Source organism: Mugil cephalus, chromosome 11, assembly GCF_022458985.1.
Source record: "Mugil cephalus isolate CIBA_MC_2020 chromosome 11, CIBA_Mcephalus_1.1, whole genome shotgun sequence".
Lineage (NCBI taxonomy): Eukaryota > Metazoa > Chordata > Actinopteri > Mugiliformes > Mugilidae > Mugil > Mugil cephalus.
This window is the reverse complement of record NC_061780.1, coordinates 12,418,932-12,431,594: the sequence shown is the minus strand read 5'-3', so window position 1 is coordinate 12,431,594 and position 12,663 is coordinate 12,418,932. Positions and strand designations below refer to the sequence as shown.

The following is a 12,663-nucleotide window of genomic DNA, read 5'->3' as shown; positions in this document are numbered from 1 at the left end:
GTGTTGAAGCCTGGAATCAGCGCGTCTCGGTCTGAACACGGCCCAAGTCAAAATTAACCAATTCATTGGAGGAGTTTTGGCCGGAACCAACGTCCAGAAAGAGGAAAAAGGCTCCATGAAAACCCACCTATTAATTAATAATAGCTAATGTTGTCTGTGTTGTCTTCAGGTGGTTACAGCTCAGAAACTGCAACTTCACCGCGGTCAACAAGTAGTTCAAGTATGGACACCACACCTCGTCAGCTGTCTGGATAGAGTATGGATTCATTTCCAGTGAGGTTTGACGAAGTTTTTAACTCAACAGTGTCCTTGTTTGAACTGGCTTCCAAATTTTGAGGAAATGAAACTGAGGTGTGACAAACAACCATGTGTTCATTAAACACAAACCACTTAGAGGTTGTTAAATCTAACCATCATGTTAGAAATGAAAGAGTGCAGCTATTTATTTCAGTGGAATAAAGCCATGCCTGTCTAATGCCTATTTTTGACTATTTTGTGAATTTCATACACTGATCAAGCAATTGATTCACATTGTATAGTAATATAATTCTGCTTTTATACCTAGAATTTGACAAAGAGCCTCAATAAGAGTGTAACCATGAGATGTAGGACTTAAGATGTCATTAGTTGATTTTCTAATTTAGCAGAGAAGATTTTTGACAAACATCAAATTAAACTTTTTAAAAAGGAGCTGACTACATGTGAAGTGTTCACATATATTAATTAACATAAGGAATGAGGTAGAAGAGAATTGTGTATTTCAGATTTTGTTTTCAAAATTCTTCAAAAGAGAACAACTAAAATTAATTTAAAATTTTAATTCAGTTTTCAGAGAATCTTCAAGGATTTTTGGATTCTTGAATGATGGAGGTGTGGTTTGAAGGGTGAAGCCAGCCCCTTCTCATGAGAACTATTGAAACCCTTAAGAGATTAAACTAAAACTCACTTGTACCTCACCATCACAACATGTATCTCCTCACTCTTGTCCTTGGGATTGTGCTTCTCCCTGAAGGTGATGGTTGTTTTTTCTTATTATTTTTGTTGTTTAAGAAAATAAGTACTGTAATTTTCCTTTAGTGTTTACTGCTGATTCTTAAATCTTGTGTGCACAGATGATTCAGCCTCCTTTTATTTTAAAAAGCATAAAAAGTGAGTCACATATAAAAAATAAATATATAACTCACTTTTTAAGCATTGCTTATATTTTATATTTTTATAACAGGTGTGTTCATGCTTTGAAGACAGGGGCAGTAAATTTAACTCTTCCTTATGTCACCATTTTTTGTTCCATCAGCCTTTACCCTGAGATGTTATGAGTGCACATCAACACTGGCTGGAACCTGCCCTGAGACAACAACACAATGTCCTTCAGAGAAGAATCAGTGTGCTGCACTAAGAGTTGTGTCTTATGCAGGTATGGTGTTTTGTACTTCTTCTTATTTCTTCTTGACACTGGTCCAGTTTACAGTGACTACTGTTTCATTGCAGGTGGTTCACAAAATATATACTGGACTGAAAAATCATGTGCTGTGTCTGAGGAGTGTGGAGAGCACTCACTCAACTTTGGAGTCTCCAGAATCGTACGTATAAGCAAGTGTTGTAGCTCTGACCTCTGCAACATCCAACGTGTCCCAGGTAAATTATACAATGCCCTTTGTATTTCTTGCACCACTGAATGATACTTTTGTTGACACTGGCATTTTGTTGCATGAGCAAAAGCTGTTTAAATGTGAAGAGTCTGATTTTACTAAATATGTTGAGCAGATACTGTTAGAGAAATAAGACTCAAATTCCTGAACTGAAAATTACTTTTCTGCCTATCGCCATCTTTAATTGAGTTAGCCCATTGGCATGAACATGTAATCTGTGAATCTTCACTGCTGTTAATATTAGTTCAAAGCCTAAAGATCCTCTTGAGTACATACTGTAAGAATAATAAAAAAAAAAACCTGCGTGTCAAAGTCACCAGAGAAAATATTTAAATATTATCAGATAAACTAATCAGTGATATAGATATTTGAATTATATATCTTGTTTAGTGTGAATGATAAAATTATTATATGAATTGTTTAAAATAATGTATATTTCACAGAGCCCAGGGAAACCAATCCAAATGGCAGGAAGTGCTTCACTTGTGACGAACAAACATGCAATGCAACTCTAAACTGCCTGGGGAATGAGGACCGCTGCATCTCAGCAACAGGTAGCATGACTTCTGTATTCAATTTTATCTTCTATATGTAGAATAAGAAGAGTTTAATGATTCTAGTGATAAAATCTCGCCCACACAATTGTCTTTCTCTCAGTGAGTGCACGTGGCCAAAATGAGACTATGAAGAGCTGCGCCTCCAAGGCAATCTGCACAAACATGGAATTTGCACAGATGACGGGAGCCATTGGAGCAGAAATGAGCTGCTGTCAGGGCGACTACTGCAACAGTGCCAGCAGTACAAGTGCTGGCCTCATGCTGCTGGTGGCACCACTGATCTCTTTGGTTCTGAGCTGATGGAGAAAGAAGAATCACTGCCCAGATCTGCTTCACATCACTGTAGACTCGTAGCACTTACTGCCTCACACATGACCTTAAGTGATATGTGACAAGTAGAAAGTTTATTTACCAACAGGAAAAAATTTAAATATTTTCTGCTTCTAGCTTGCTTTTTAAATTTTATTCATTTCTAGTCTCCAAATACAATAGCGACTGCTTTGCATATGATTGTGATTATAAGAATAAAACACAGTAAAAAACAATTACATTCACTTACAGTTTTTGTTCTGGGTTCCAGTGTCAAACAAAATAAAATCTAATCTAAAAACACTGAGTTTTCTGACATTTTATTATATAAATAAAGTGGATATTAACATTAAATCATCACAACAGACAAACAGAAACAGACCACGATTACAGCTGTGTCTCCTGAGTTATAGATCTGCCTGAGAAACACAGGATTTTTAGGTTACGTCCATTTTGTTCTTTAAAATATTATTTGAGTCATTTTCATATTTAATTTAATTCTGCAACCATTTGACTTTGTACGTTAAATGTTTTTATTGCAATTGCTTCAATAATTGACAGTGTCTCTCTGTATTTGTCCTTTTTAAATAAACAGATAAAATAAATGTCTTCTGGAGTTACTGTCACATAGCTGTGATTTCAACTGACTGAACAATGAATTTAAAACCCAGTGTGTGACAAGAAAATGATCTGGATTCAAAGCAAGAGGAGAGTTAAAATTTATTTGCACAAAGTTTACAAACATCAAGTTGAATTTGCATCAGCCAACCTGACCTTGAATCACTCACTGCTTGAAAGTGGTGTGGATAGACTTTTATTTGAGAAGAGAGAATCTAGAAGCAACAGTTTACCCCCATCTAGTGGAGACTTTGTGTAACAAGCAGCTCTTCCACTCAGCAGCAGACTGCAACTTCCAAACACGTGAAACTAAAAGTTAGAACTTAGAATCATAAACAATGCAAACAAGAGATGAAATGAGCAATTACTGTGTTTATTTATTAAAATGCTTAACAAGTACAATTATTTGTCCCACTGCAAGCTTCATGTATAACACAGCCGTAGTGCAGCAGTGCTGCGCAGATTGTTTAGTGCTGAATTACAATATATATTTCAGTTCCCTTTGTTTTAAAACGATTCTGTTAAATTTCCCTAACAGGGTGGCACAGCGGCTCGGTGGTTAGCACCGAAGCCTCCCAGTGAGAAGGTCCGGGTTCAGCTCGGGCCTTTCTGGGTGGAGTTTGCATTTTCTCCCTGTGTCTGTGTTGAAGGTGGTTGAATGTGCCATCAATCAGTTCACTGGTAGCAGGATGCTGGTTCGGAAGTGAGATGTTGAGACTCAGAGTTGGGACAGTTATAGCTGAATACATAATGACTGTTATTGTGAGAGTGTTATTGATAAAAGCCTTAAAGTCCAAAATAGGAGACATGGAGAGAGAGATGTTAAGAATAAATTAACCTTGAAGTAAAATTCATCAAAACATGGAAAGAAATAACAAATAAACTGACAGCTCACAAAGGGAAGACTTGGATGTGACAGATGTAACGTGTCCACCCACATCCACTGGGTGTCAGCAACCAACAGATGAACAGTTTAGTCAACTGACAGACTCCATGCACCTTGTTAGCTGACTGATTAACTTCAGTCTAAGTTATCCTGTTGATGGAGAGTTTTGTTGGAGGATGTGTTCATGCTTTGAAGACAAGAGCAATTAATTTAACTCTTGGTTTATGAGCCAGTACCCTGAAATGTTATGAGCGTATACTGGAAGACACTTGTTCTAGTCTAGAACCTGCACTGACACAATAAAACAATTCCCTTCAAAGGCGAAGTTTTTGTTTACATCTTGCCTCTAAACACGATGGTGACTGATTTGCTGTGAACAAAAGTATAAAACAAGGACAAAGTACATTCACAATTTTTGTTGTGGGATCCAGTGGTTATCAAATCTTTTAGAATTTACAAAATTTTAGAAATGTTGACAAATGGGGCTGAGTGAAAAAATAATTCCCACAACCCACTTCTCCCTGTTGTTGTTCTCTAAAATCCCTCTGAACATTGTTCACTTACTGTTCAGCCCCCACAGTCCAGAGGACACATCTAACTTTATACTGTGCAGCAAAAGCACTGAGCTCAACAGGAAGTTGAACACAGAGGAAGTGGCATGGTTTAACAGTCTCAACCACCAGTTAGTGAGACTGAAGCAGAAAAACCAGAAGAAAAAAAAATCATCTGTGCATGTCTTCATGAAATTGCAGCAAAAATACAAAAACCAGTCAACTGAACATCATGATCTTAAGTAAGGTCTGTGTATCAACAGTACAGCAATGGGTTGCATAGACTGCTTCGGTGTTCAATGATCACTAATTAAAAAACATACACATCAAGTACATGCTTCTATGAGATGCTAGTGGGGACCTCTGAATTTTATGCTGCCTTCCTTGTCATGACACACCCCCCTGTCTGCTGAGTACCCTTTTTATCTCTTTTAAGCGGATTAAGGATTTGCAGGCGTTCAGTCCCTGAAGACTGTCCTCTGGTTTTAGCCTTATTTTATTTGACATCTGATCCCAGGAGTTTTTTCTGTCTCCTGCTGTGCATGGGCTCTGGAGTGACTGAGGCCTGTTTCACCACCTCCTAGGGTCAGAGGTCTGTCACTTCAGCTGGTTGGAGCATGAGAAGACCCAGAGACTGTGGGATCCTTGGGGGAGACTTTGGGCTGGGGTTATTTATTTTTTAATGATAAATTTGGTGTACATTGTCAGTTGGACTCCTGGTTGTTAACTCTGCTCAACCCTGAATTTAAATTGAGGACCTGCATCTTTTAGATAGCCTCTTGAACCTAGGTGGCGTTGTCGGTTTTTGAATTTACTATATCTTTTAATATTTATTGTTTAGACTTTCTTTTAGCCTCGCCACATATACACTGACTGGCGACTTTATTAGGTCTCTAGGGTTTACAGAGAATGGTCCGAAAAAAAGAAAATGTAGTGAGCGGTAGTTGTGTGGATGAAAATGCCTTGTTGATGTAAGAGGTCAGAGGAGAATGGGCAGACTGGTTGGAGATGATAGAAAGGCAACAGAAGGTCAAATAACAACTCGTTACAACCAAGGAATGCACAATACCATCTCTGAACGTACAACACGTTGAACTTTGAAGAAGATGAGCTACAGCAGCAGAAGATCACACATGTGCCACTCCTGTCAGCTAAGAACAGGAAACTGAGACTACAGTTCACACAAGCTCACTAAAATTGGACAATAGAAGATTGGAAAAACATTGCCTGGTCTAACAAGTCTCAATTTCAGCTGTGATATTCAGATGGCAGGGTCAGAATTTGGCGTAAACAACATGAACGCATTGATCCATCCTGCCTTGTATGAACGGTTCGGGCTGGTGGTGGTGTAATGGTGTGGGGGATATTTCCTTGGCACACTTTGGGCCCCTTAGTACAAACTGAGCATGGTTTAATTGCCAAAGCCTACCTGAGTATTGTTGCTGACTATGTCCACCCCTTTATGACCACAGTGTACCATCTTCTGATGGCTACTTCCAGCAGGATAATGCACCATGTCACAAAGCTCATATCATCTCAAACTGGTTTCTTGAACATGACAATGAGTTCACTGTACTCCAATGGCCTCCACCTGATCTTAATGCAATAGAGTACCTTTGGGATGTGGTGTAATGGTCTTGTACAAACCTTAGACTCAGGTGCAGAAGAAGAATCCCAGGAGACACTTAAATCACTTGCAAGGAGAAAGCCTTTACTAATCCAGTCCAGAGTCATACATGGGTAGGCAGACAGAGAAAACAACCAAATCCGATCAGGGAGAAAGCACAAAAACCAAAGTTCAAAAATACAGTCCAAAACCAACCAAGCAAACCACAGGTGTGTGTGGGAAAGTAACTTTGGACAAAATATAGACAAGGAGCAGTGCTACAAAATAAAATAGGAAGTGAACACAAAGAACATAGGATGAACTGTTATGGTCTGAGCTTGAGCTGGACCACCACAGGGTTGATCATTTTGGTGATGGGGAATGGGCCAACAAACCAAGGCGCCAACTTGCGTGACTCTACGCTGAGAGGAAGGTCTCGAATGGACAGCCAAATGCTTTGACCCACCTTGTAGAGAGGAACTTTAGAACGATGCTCATTAGCCACCCATTTGTAGTGGCTAGAGGTTCGAAGGAAAGCTGCTCTGCCTCTTCTCCATGTGAGATGTCAGCGACAGACCAGGGCTCAAGCAGACAGCACCACAATCTCCTCCTTGTGCTCAGGAAACATGGGCGACTGATATCTATAAATGCAATGGAAGGGAGAAAGTCCTGTGGCAGAAACAGGGAGAGAATTGTGAGGATACTCAGTCCATATCAACCGCTTGCTCCACAGGGAAGGATCCTGGGATATCACACAATGGAGTCCTGTCTCCACTTCTTACCTCAGCCATCTCCTTGGCAAAGGGGAGTTTAGGTAGAGGGACATAATATACCATCTTGGAGAATCTGTCATGGTAAGAATAACTGTTTTACCTTCCAAGGGGGGCAGTTCCATAACAAAGTCTAAGGATTTGTTTGACCATGGACGTTGATGGATGGGTAGGGGGTGAAGCAGTCCAGGAGGCCGCTGACGTCTTCTGAGCACAGATGGGGCACGTAGCAGCAAATTCTTGAATGTCCTTCCTTACCGTGGGCCACCAGAAACACTGTTGTAGGAGACTGATGGAGTGGGTCACTCCAGGGTGACAGCTGAGGTTGGAAGAGTGTCCCCACTGCAGAACCCTTGAACGAAGAGTGGGTGGAACAGAGACACAATTCTCCAGGCAGCTTGCAGGGACTTCAACCCCCTCCAGTGCCTGTTGGACCTAATGAGCTATGCCCCACTTCACCACTCCAATGACAAAAGGGGAAGGTAAGATGGTGGCAGGTGTCCCCAGCGAGTTATCCTGCTCAAAATCGCTGGACAGGGCATCTGGCTTGACATTTCTGGAGCCAGGCCGATGAGATAGGATGAAATCAAAACGAGTAACTCTTGTCAGGCCCACCTGGCCTGACAAGAGTTACTCAACAGTTGAGTCTCTTGGCAGTCCGTATATATTCCAGATTCTTGTGGTCAGTCCACACCAAAAACAGCTGTTCAGCTCTTACCAGTGCCTCCATTCCCCAAGGCCAATTTGACAGCCAATAGCTCTTGGTGTCCAACACCATAGTTCCTCTCAGCTGGGTAAAGTTTTCTAGAAAAGAAAGCACAGGGGTCAACCTTGTTATCCTTGGGGCAGCGTTGAGAAAGGACTGCCCCCATCCCCACATCAGAAGCATCGACCTCGATGATAAACCGAAGTTTACGGTCAGGCAAGGTGGGAATGGGAGTAGAGGAGACCCACTGCTTGAGGGACTGGAAGGCCGTCTCCGCCTGAAGACTCCACAAAAATCTGGTTCCTGGGGATGTGAGGGTGTGGAGAGGAGCTGCAACAGAGCTATAGTTCTGGATGAAATATCTGTATAAATTTGCAAAGCCCAAAAATCTATGCAACTGTTTCCTCTCGGTGGGAGTAGGCCACTCAGTTACAGTACTAACCTTCTCTGGACCCATCTGAATGTTGCTAGGTTCCACAATAAACCAAGCAAGAAACAGACTGCTTGTAAAACTTGCAGTTCTGCTTTTACAAACAGCTGATTCTCCAGCAACCACTGAAGTACCTGTCGGACGTGCTGCATATGCTCCTCTTCTGACTTGAAAAAAATCAAGACAAGTTTATTCAACATGTCTCCTAAAACATCATTCACTAGGGCCTGAAACACAGCTGTGGCATTAGTGAGATCAAATGGCATGACAAGATATTCGTAGTAGCCACCAGGAGTGGTAAATGCTGTATTTCATTCATCCCCTTCTGGTATACGCACAGGGTGATAAGCGTTTCTCAGGTCAAATTTAGTGAAAATTGATGCTCCTTTTAACAGTTCAAAATCGGAAGAAATGAGTCAGAGAAGGTACCTGTATTCTTGATGGTAATGTCATTGAGGGGGAGAGCGAGAGATGATAAGATAAGATTGTTTCTGAATGATAACTTGACATGATGAGTTTCAGAACTGGAGTGCAATGAGTAACATGAAAGTGCAAATGGCCATCCAGGGCTGTGGCCTCTTGAGGAACAGGGAGAGGTTCCAAGATTAGCTGGAGATGCTTAGCTAAACCTTGGTCCATGAGATTCTCATCAGTGCCAGAATCCAAAAACACTGCCAATTTCAAAGAAGTGTCTGGAGATATCAGATGAGCATCTGTTGAAGGTCGGGAGGGACTTGTGGAAGAGGAGGTTTGGCTCACCAATAGCCCTCGCCTCGACATGAAGCCAAAAAATGACCTAGTTGCCCACAATAGAGGCACCTCCCTTCTTTAAGGTGACATTGTCGTTCCTCTGGAATGAGGAGAGTGCGGCCCAGTTGCATGGGTTCTTCCATTACACAGGCAGGTCCTTTAACAGCATCCTCCAAAGATGCTGGACCAGGGAGGTGAGCAGGAAGGGGTGCAGAAGACAACTGGTCCCTTAATCTCCTCAGATAGAGTGTTCGGAAGGCATTGGATAGGGAATTCTCACCCCACTCGCTCTCTGCCACCAGAGTGCGGAAGGGGATAGCATGGTCAGCCACTCGGCTATTACCCTGTTTCAAGGTTAACACCCTTCTAGCTGCTTCTCTGCCTGGAGCACTGTGATCAAAAACCTTGCAAAGAGCATCAGAAAAATCTCTAACAGAACGACACACAGGCGATTTTTTGTCCCATTCTGCCATAGCCCATTCTCAAGCTCTCCCTGTGAGGTGGGTTATCATGAAGACCACACGAGCCATAGTGCAGAGACACAAAAAGGAGTGGGATCACCATCATACTTCTCAGTACAAGGCAGATGTGGCTACTGACAGAACTGCACCTTGTGCATCAATGGTTAGAGGGAAAAGAGCAAGAAAATCATCCATCTGCACATCTGAACAAGATGTATTACACTTGAAAAATGAACTTGAAAAATGAACCCCTCTGTAAGTTATTTTTTATTATCTTTAAAATATCAATAAAAATAACTTTCATTAATCACAAACAAAACTCATGTGAAAGTTAATTGTGAATCATTGTGAGAGAACAATTAGTGGTATAAGATGGAAACACAAAAGAACATATTGTGGTTCACACTCACCCTTGTTTGTTGAACTGGCTTCCAAATTCTGAGGAAATGAAACTGAGGTGTGACAGGCAACCATGTGAGCATTAAACACAAACCACTTAGAGGTTGTTAAATCTAACCATCATGCTAAAAAAGAAAGAGTGCAGCTATTTATTTCAGTGGAATAAAGATATCTGGCATTAATTAACAGCAATTTAATTTGAACTTGAGAGCTTTCTTTTGAAAAAGAAACAATGAATAATGACCATGATTATTTTGTGAATTTTATACACAGACGAAGCAACTGATTCTTAATGTAAAGTAAGCTTTTTTTCCCAAAATTTGACAAAGAGCCTTAACAAGAGTGCAACCATGAGATGCAGGACTTAAGATGTTATTAGTTAATTTTCTAGCAGTGGGTTGTTGACAAACATCAAATTAAACCTTTAAAAAGTAACTGACTACATATGAAGTTTTCACATATATTAATTCACATAAGGAATGAGGTAGAAGAGAATTGTGTATTCCTGATTTTGTTTTCAAAATTCCTCAAAAGAGAAGAACTAAAATTAATTTAACTTCTTCTGTTACTAATTCAGTTTTCAGAGAATGTTCATGGATTGTTCAGAGTCAGGTGTTGTCACTGTCAGTAAATAATGGAGGTGTGGTTTGAAGGCTGAAGCCAGCCCCTTCTCATGAGAACTATTTATACCCTTAAGAGATGAACCTAAAACTCACTTGTACCTCACCATCACAACATGTATCTCCTCACTCTGGTCCTTGGGATTGTGCTTCTCCCTGAAGGTAAGTTTGTTTGTTTATAACTTTTTGATGTTTAAGAAATTAAGTAGTGTAATTTTAGTATTTACTGCTGATCTTCTTGTATCTCTGTATCTTGTGCACAGATGATTCAGCCTCTTTTTATTTGCATCTATATATATAAACATATATATAATTCACAAGTATTGCTTATATTTTTAAAACAAGTGTGTTCATACTTTGAAGACATTTAACTCTTCTTTATGTCAACATTTTATGTGTCATCAGCCAGTACCCTGAAATGTTATGAGTGCCTCGGAAACTGCATAGAAACACACAATGCCCTTTAGGAAAATCAAATGGCTTACAACAAGACGTGTTGTCTACGCAGGTATGGGGTTCTGTTCTTCTTCTTATTTCTTCTTGACACTGGTCCAGTTTACAGTGACTACTGTTTCATTGCAGGTGGTTCAAAAGTTGGAGTGGATGTCAATGCAAAATCATGTGCTGTGTCTGAGGGGTGTGGAGAGCACTCAGTCAACTTTGGAGTCTCCAGAACTGTAGTTGCCAGCAAGTGTTGTAGCTCTAACCTCTGCAACACCCAACGTGTCCCAGGTAAATTATAAAATGCCCTTTGTATTTCCTGCACGATTTGCATTTTGTTGCATGAGCAAAAGCTGTTAAAATGTGAAGATTTTACTAAATATGTTGCGCAGATACTGTTAGAGAAATAAGACTCAAATTCCTGGATGGAAAATTACTTTTCTGCCTATCGCCATCTTTAATTGAGTTAGTCCATTGGCTTGTTCATGTAATCTGTGAATCGTCACTACTGTTAATATTAGTTCAAAGCCTAAAGATCCTCTTGAGTACATACTGTAGAATAATAAAAAAAATCCTGCGTGTCAAAGTCATCAGAGAAAATATTAAAATATTATTATCAGATAAACTAATCAGTGATATAGATTTTAATTATATATCTTGTTTAGTTTGAATGATACAATTATTATATTAATTGTTTAAAATAATGTATATTTCACAGAGCCCAGTAAAACCAATCCAAATGGCAGGAAGTGCTTCACTTGTGATGGACAAACATGCAATGCAACTCTAAACTGCCTGGGGAATGAGGACCACTGCATCTCAGCAACAGGTAGCATGACTTCTGTATTAAATTTAATCTTCTATAGAATCTTCTGTAGAATAAGAAGAGTTTAGTGATTCAAGTAATAAAATCTTTCTCTCTCTCAGTGAAGAAAACTCAACAAAATGAGACTATGAAGGGCTGTGCGTCTAAGGCACTCTGCTCGAATAAGGAATTTGCACGGATCATAGGACACTCAGCAACAAGATGGAGGTGCTGTTATGGCGACTACTGCAACAGTGCCAGCAGTACAAGTGCTGGCCTCATGCTGCTGGTGGCACCACTGATCTCTTTGGTTCTGAGCTGATGGAGAAAGAAGAATCACTGCTCTGCACAGATTTGCTTCATATCACTGTGTATACTCGTAGCACTTACTGCCTCACACATGACCTTAAGTGATATGTGACAAGTAGAAAGTGTAATTACCAACAGGAAAACATAAAAATATTTTCTGCTTCTAGCTTGCTTTTTTAAATGTTGTTCATGTCTTGTTTCCAAATACAATAGCGACTGCTTTGCATATGATTGTGATTAAAAGAATAAAGGAAAGAAGATATGATGTTGATGTCCTCAAATGATATTAATTTACGACTTTATGGTGTCAAACTAAATAAAATCTAATCTAAAAACACTGAGTTTTCTGATATTTTATTGTATAACTACAGTGGATATTTACAATCATCAAACCCTATGCAGTATGGATCGTTATTCCCCTTTCACTCATGACAAGGCCTCAATGATTTAACAGCTCAAATGTCCATTATTATCTGGTGAACCAGAGTAAAGCATGAGACAATGTGACATGTACTTGTAGCCCTGTGACTCTTGATTTTATTAATCCATATGCAGAGATTAAAATGTTTATGTCGATAATAAAAGTTCATGAAGGGTAAATACGTTTAAAAAAAACTGTTGGAGTACAACATGTAAAAATACAGTCATTTTATATAGAGTTCAAAGTCAGAGACAAAAGGGTGGTGTTAGTTTAAATATGTTAGTTTTTAATACAACAACAACAACAAAAAAATTCATAGTTGGTTGGTGGCACAAATGGCAGACCATGTTTGTTTGTGGGGTAGTGAAGCATCTT

At 39.8% G+C, this 12,663-nt stretch overlaps 1 protein-coding gene across 1 annotated transcript; it reads left to right on the top strand.

The window, feature by feature from the left end:
• The first annotated feature begins 966 nt into the window (after positions 1-966).
• On the top strand, positions 967-11,880 carry LOC125016049 (urokinase plasminogen activator surface receptor-like). The gene is made up of 5 exons (XM_047598217.1): positions 967-1,012; positions 1,295-1,414; positions 1,489-1,635; positions 2,093-2,203; positions 11,681-11,880. The coding sequence occupies exons 1-5, from the start codon at positions 967-969 to the stop codon at positions 11,878-11,880; spliced, it is 624 nt and encodes a 207-aa protein (XP_047454173.1).
• Positions 11,881-12,663: the final 783 nt, after the last annotated feature.

What these genes read in the sequence shown, in the direction of transcription:
- LOC125016049 (XM_047598217.1), top strand. Translation starts at nt 967, where the DNA reads ATGTATCTCCTCACTCTTGTCCTTGGGATTGTGCTTCTCCCTGAAG. An exon ending in GATTGTGCTTCTCCCTGAAG is followed by an intron (nt 1,013 to 1,294) that starts GTGATGGTTGTT and finishes TTGTTCCATCAG; the next exon opens with CCTTTACCCTGAGATGTTAT. An exon ending in CCGCTGCATCTCAGCAACAG is followed by an intron (nt 2,204 to 11,680) that starts GTAGCATGACTT and finishes TCTCTCTCTCAG; the next exon opens with TGAAGAAAACTCAACAAAAT.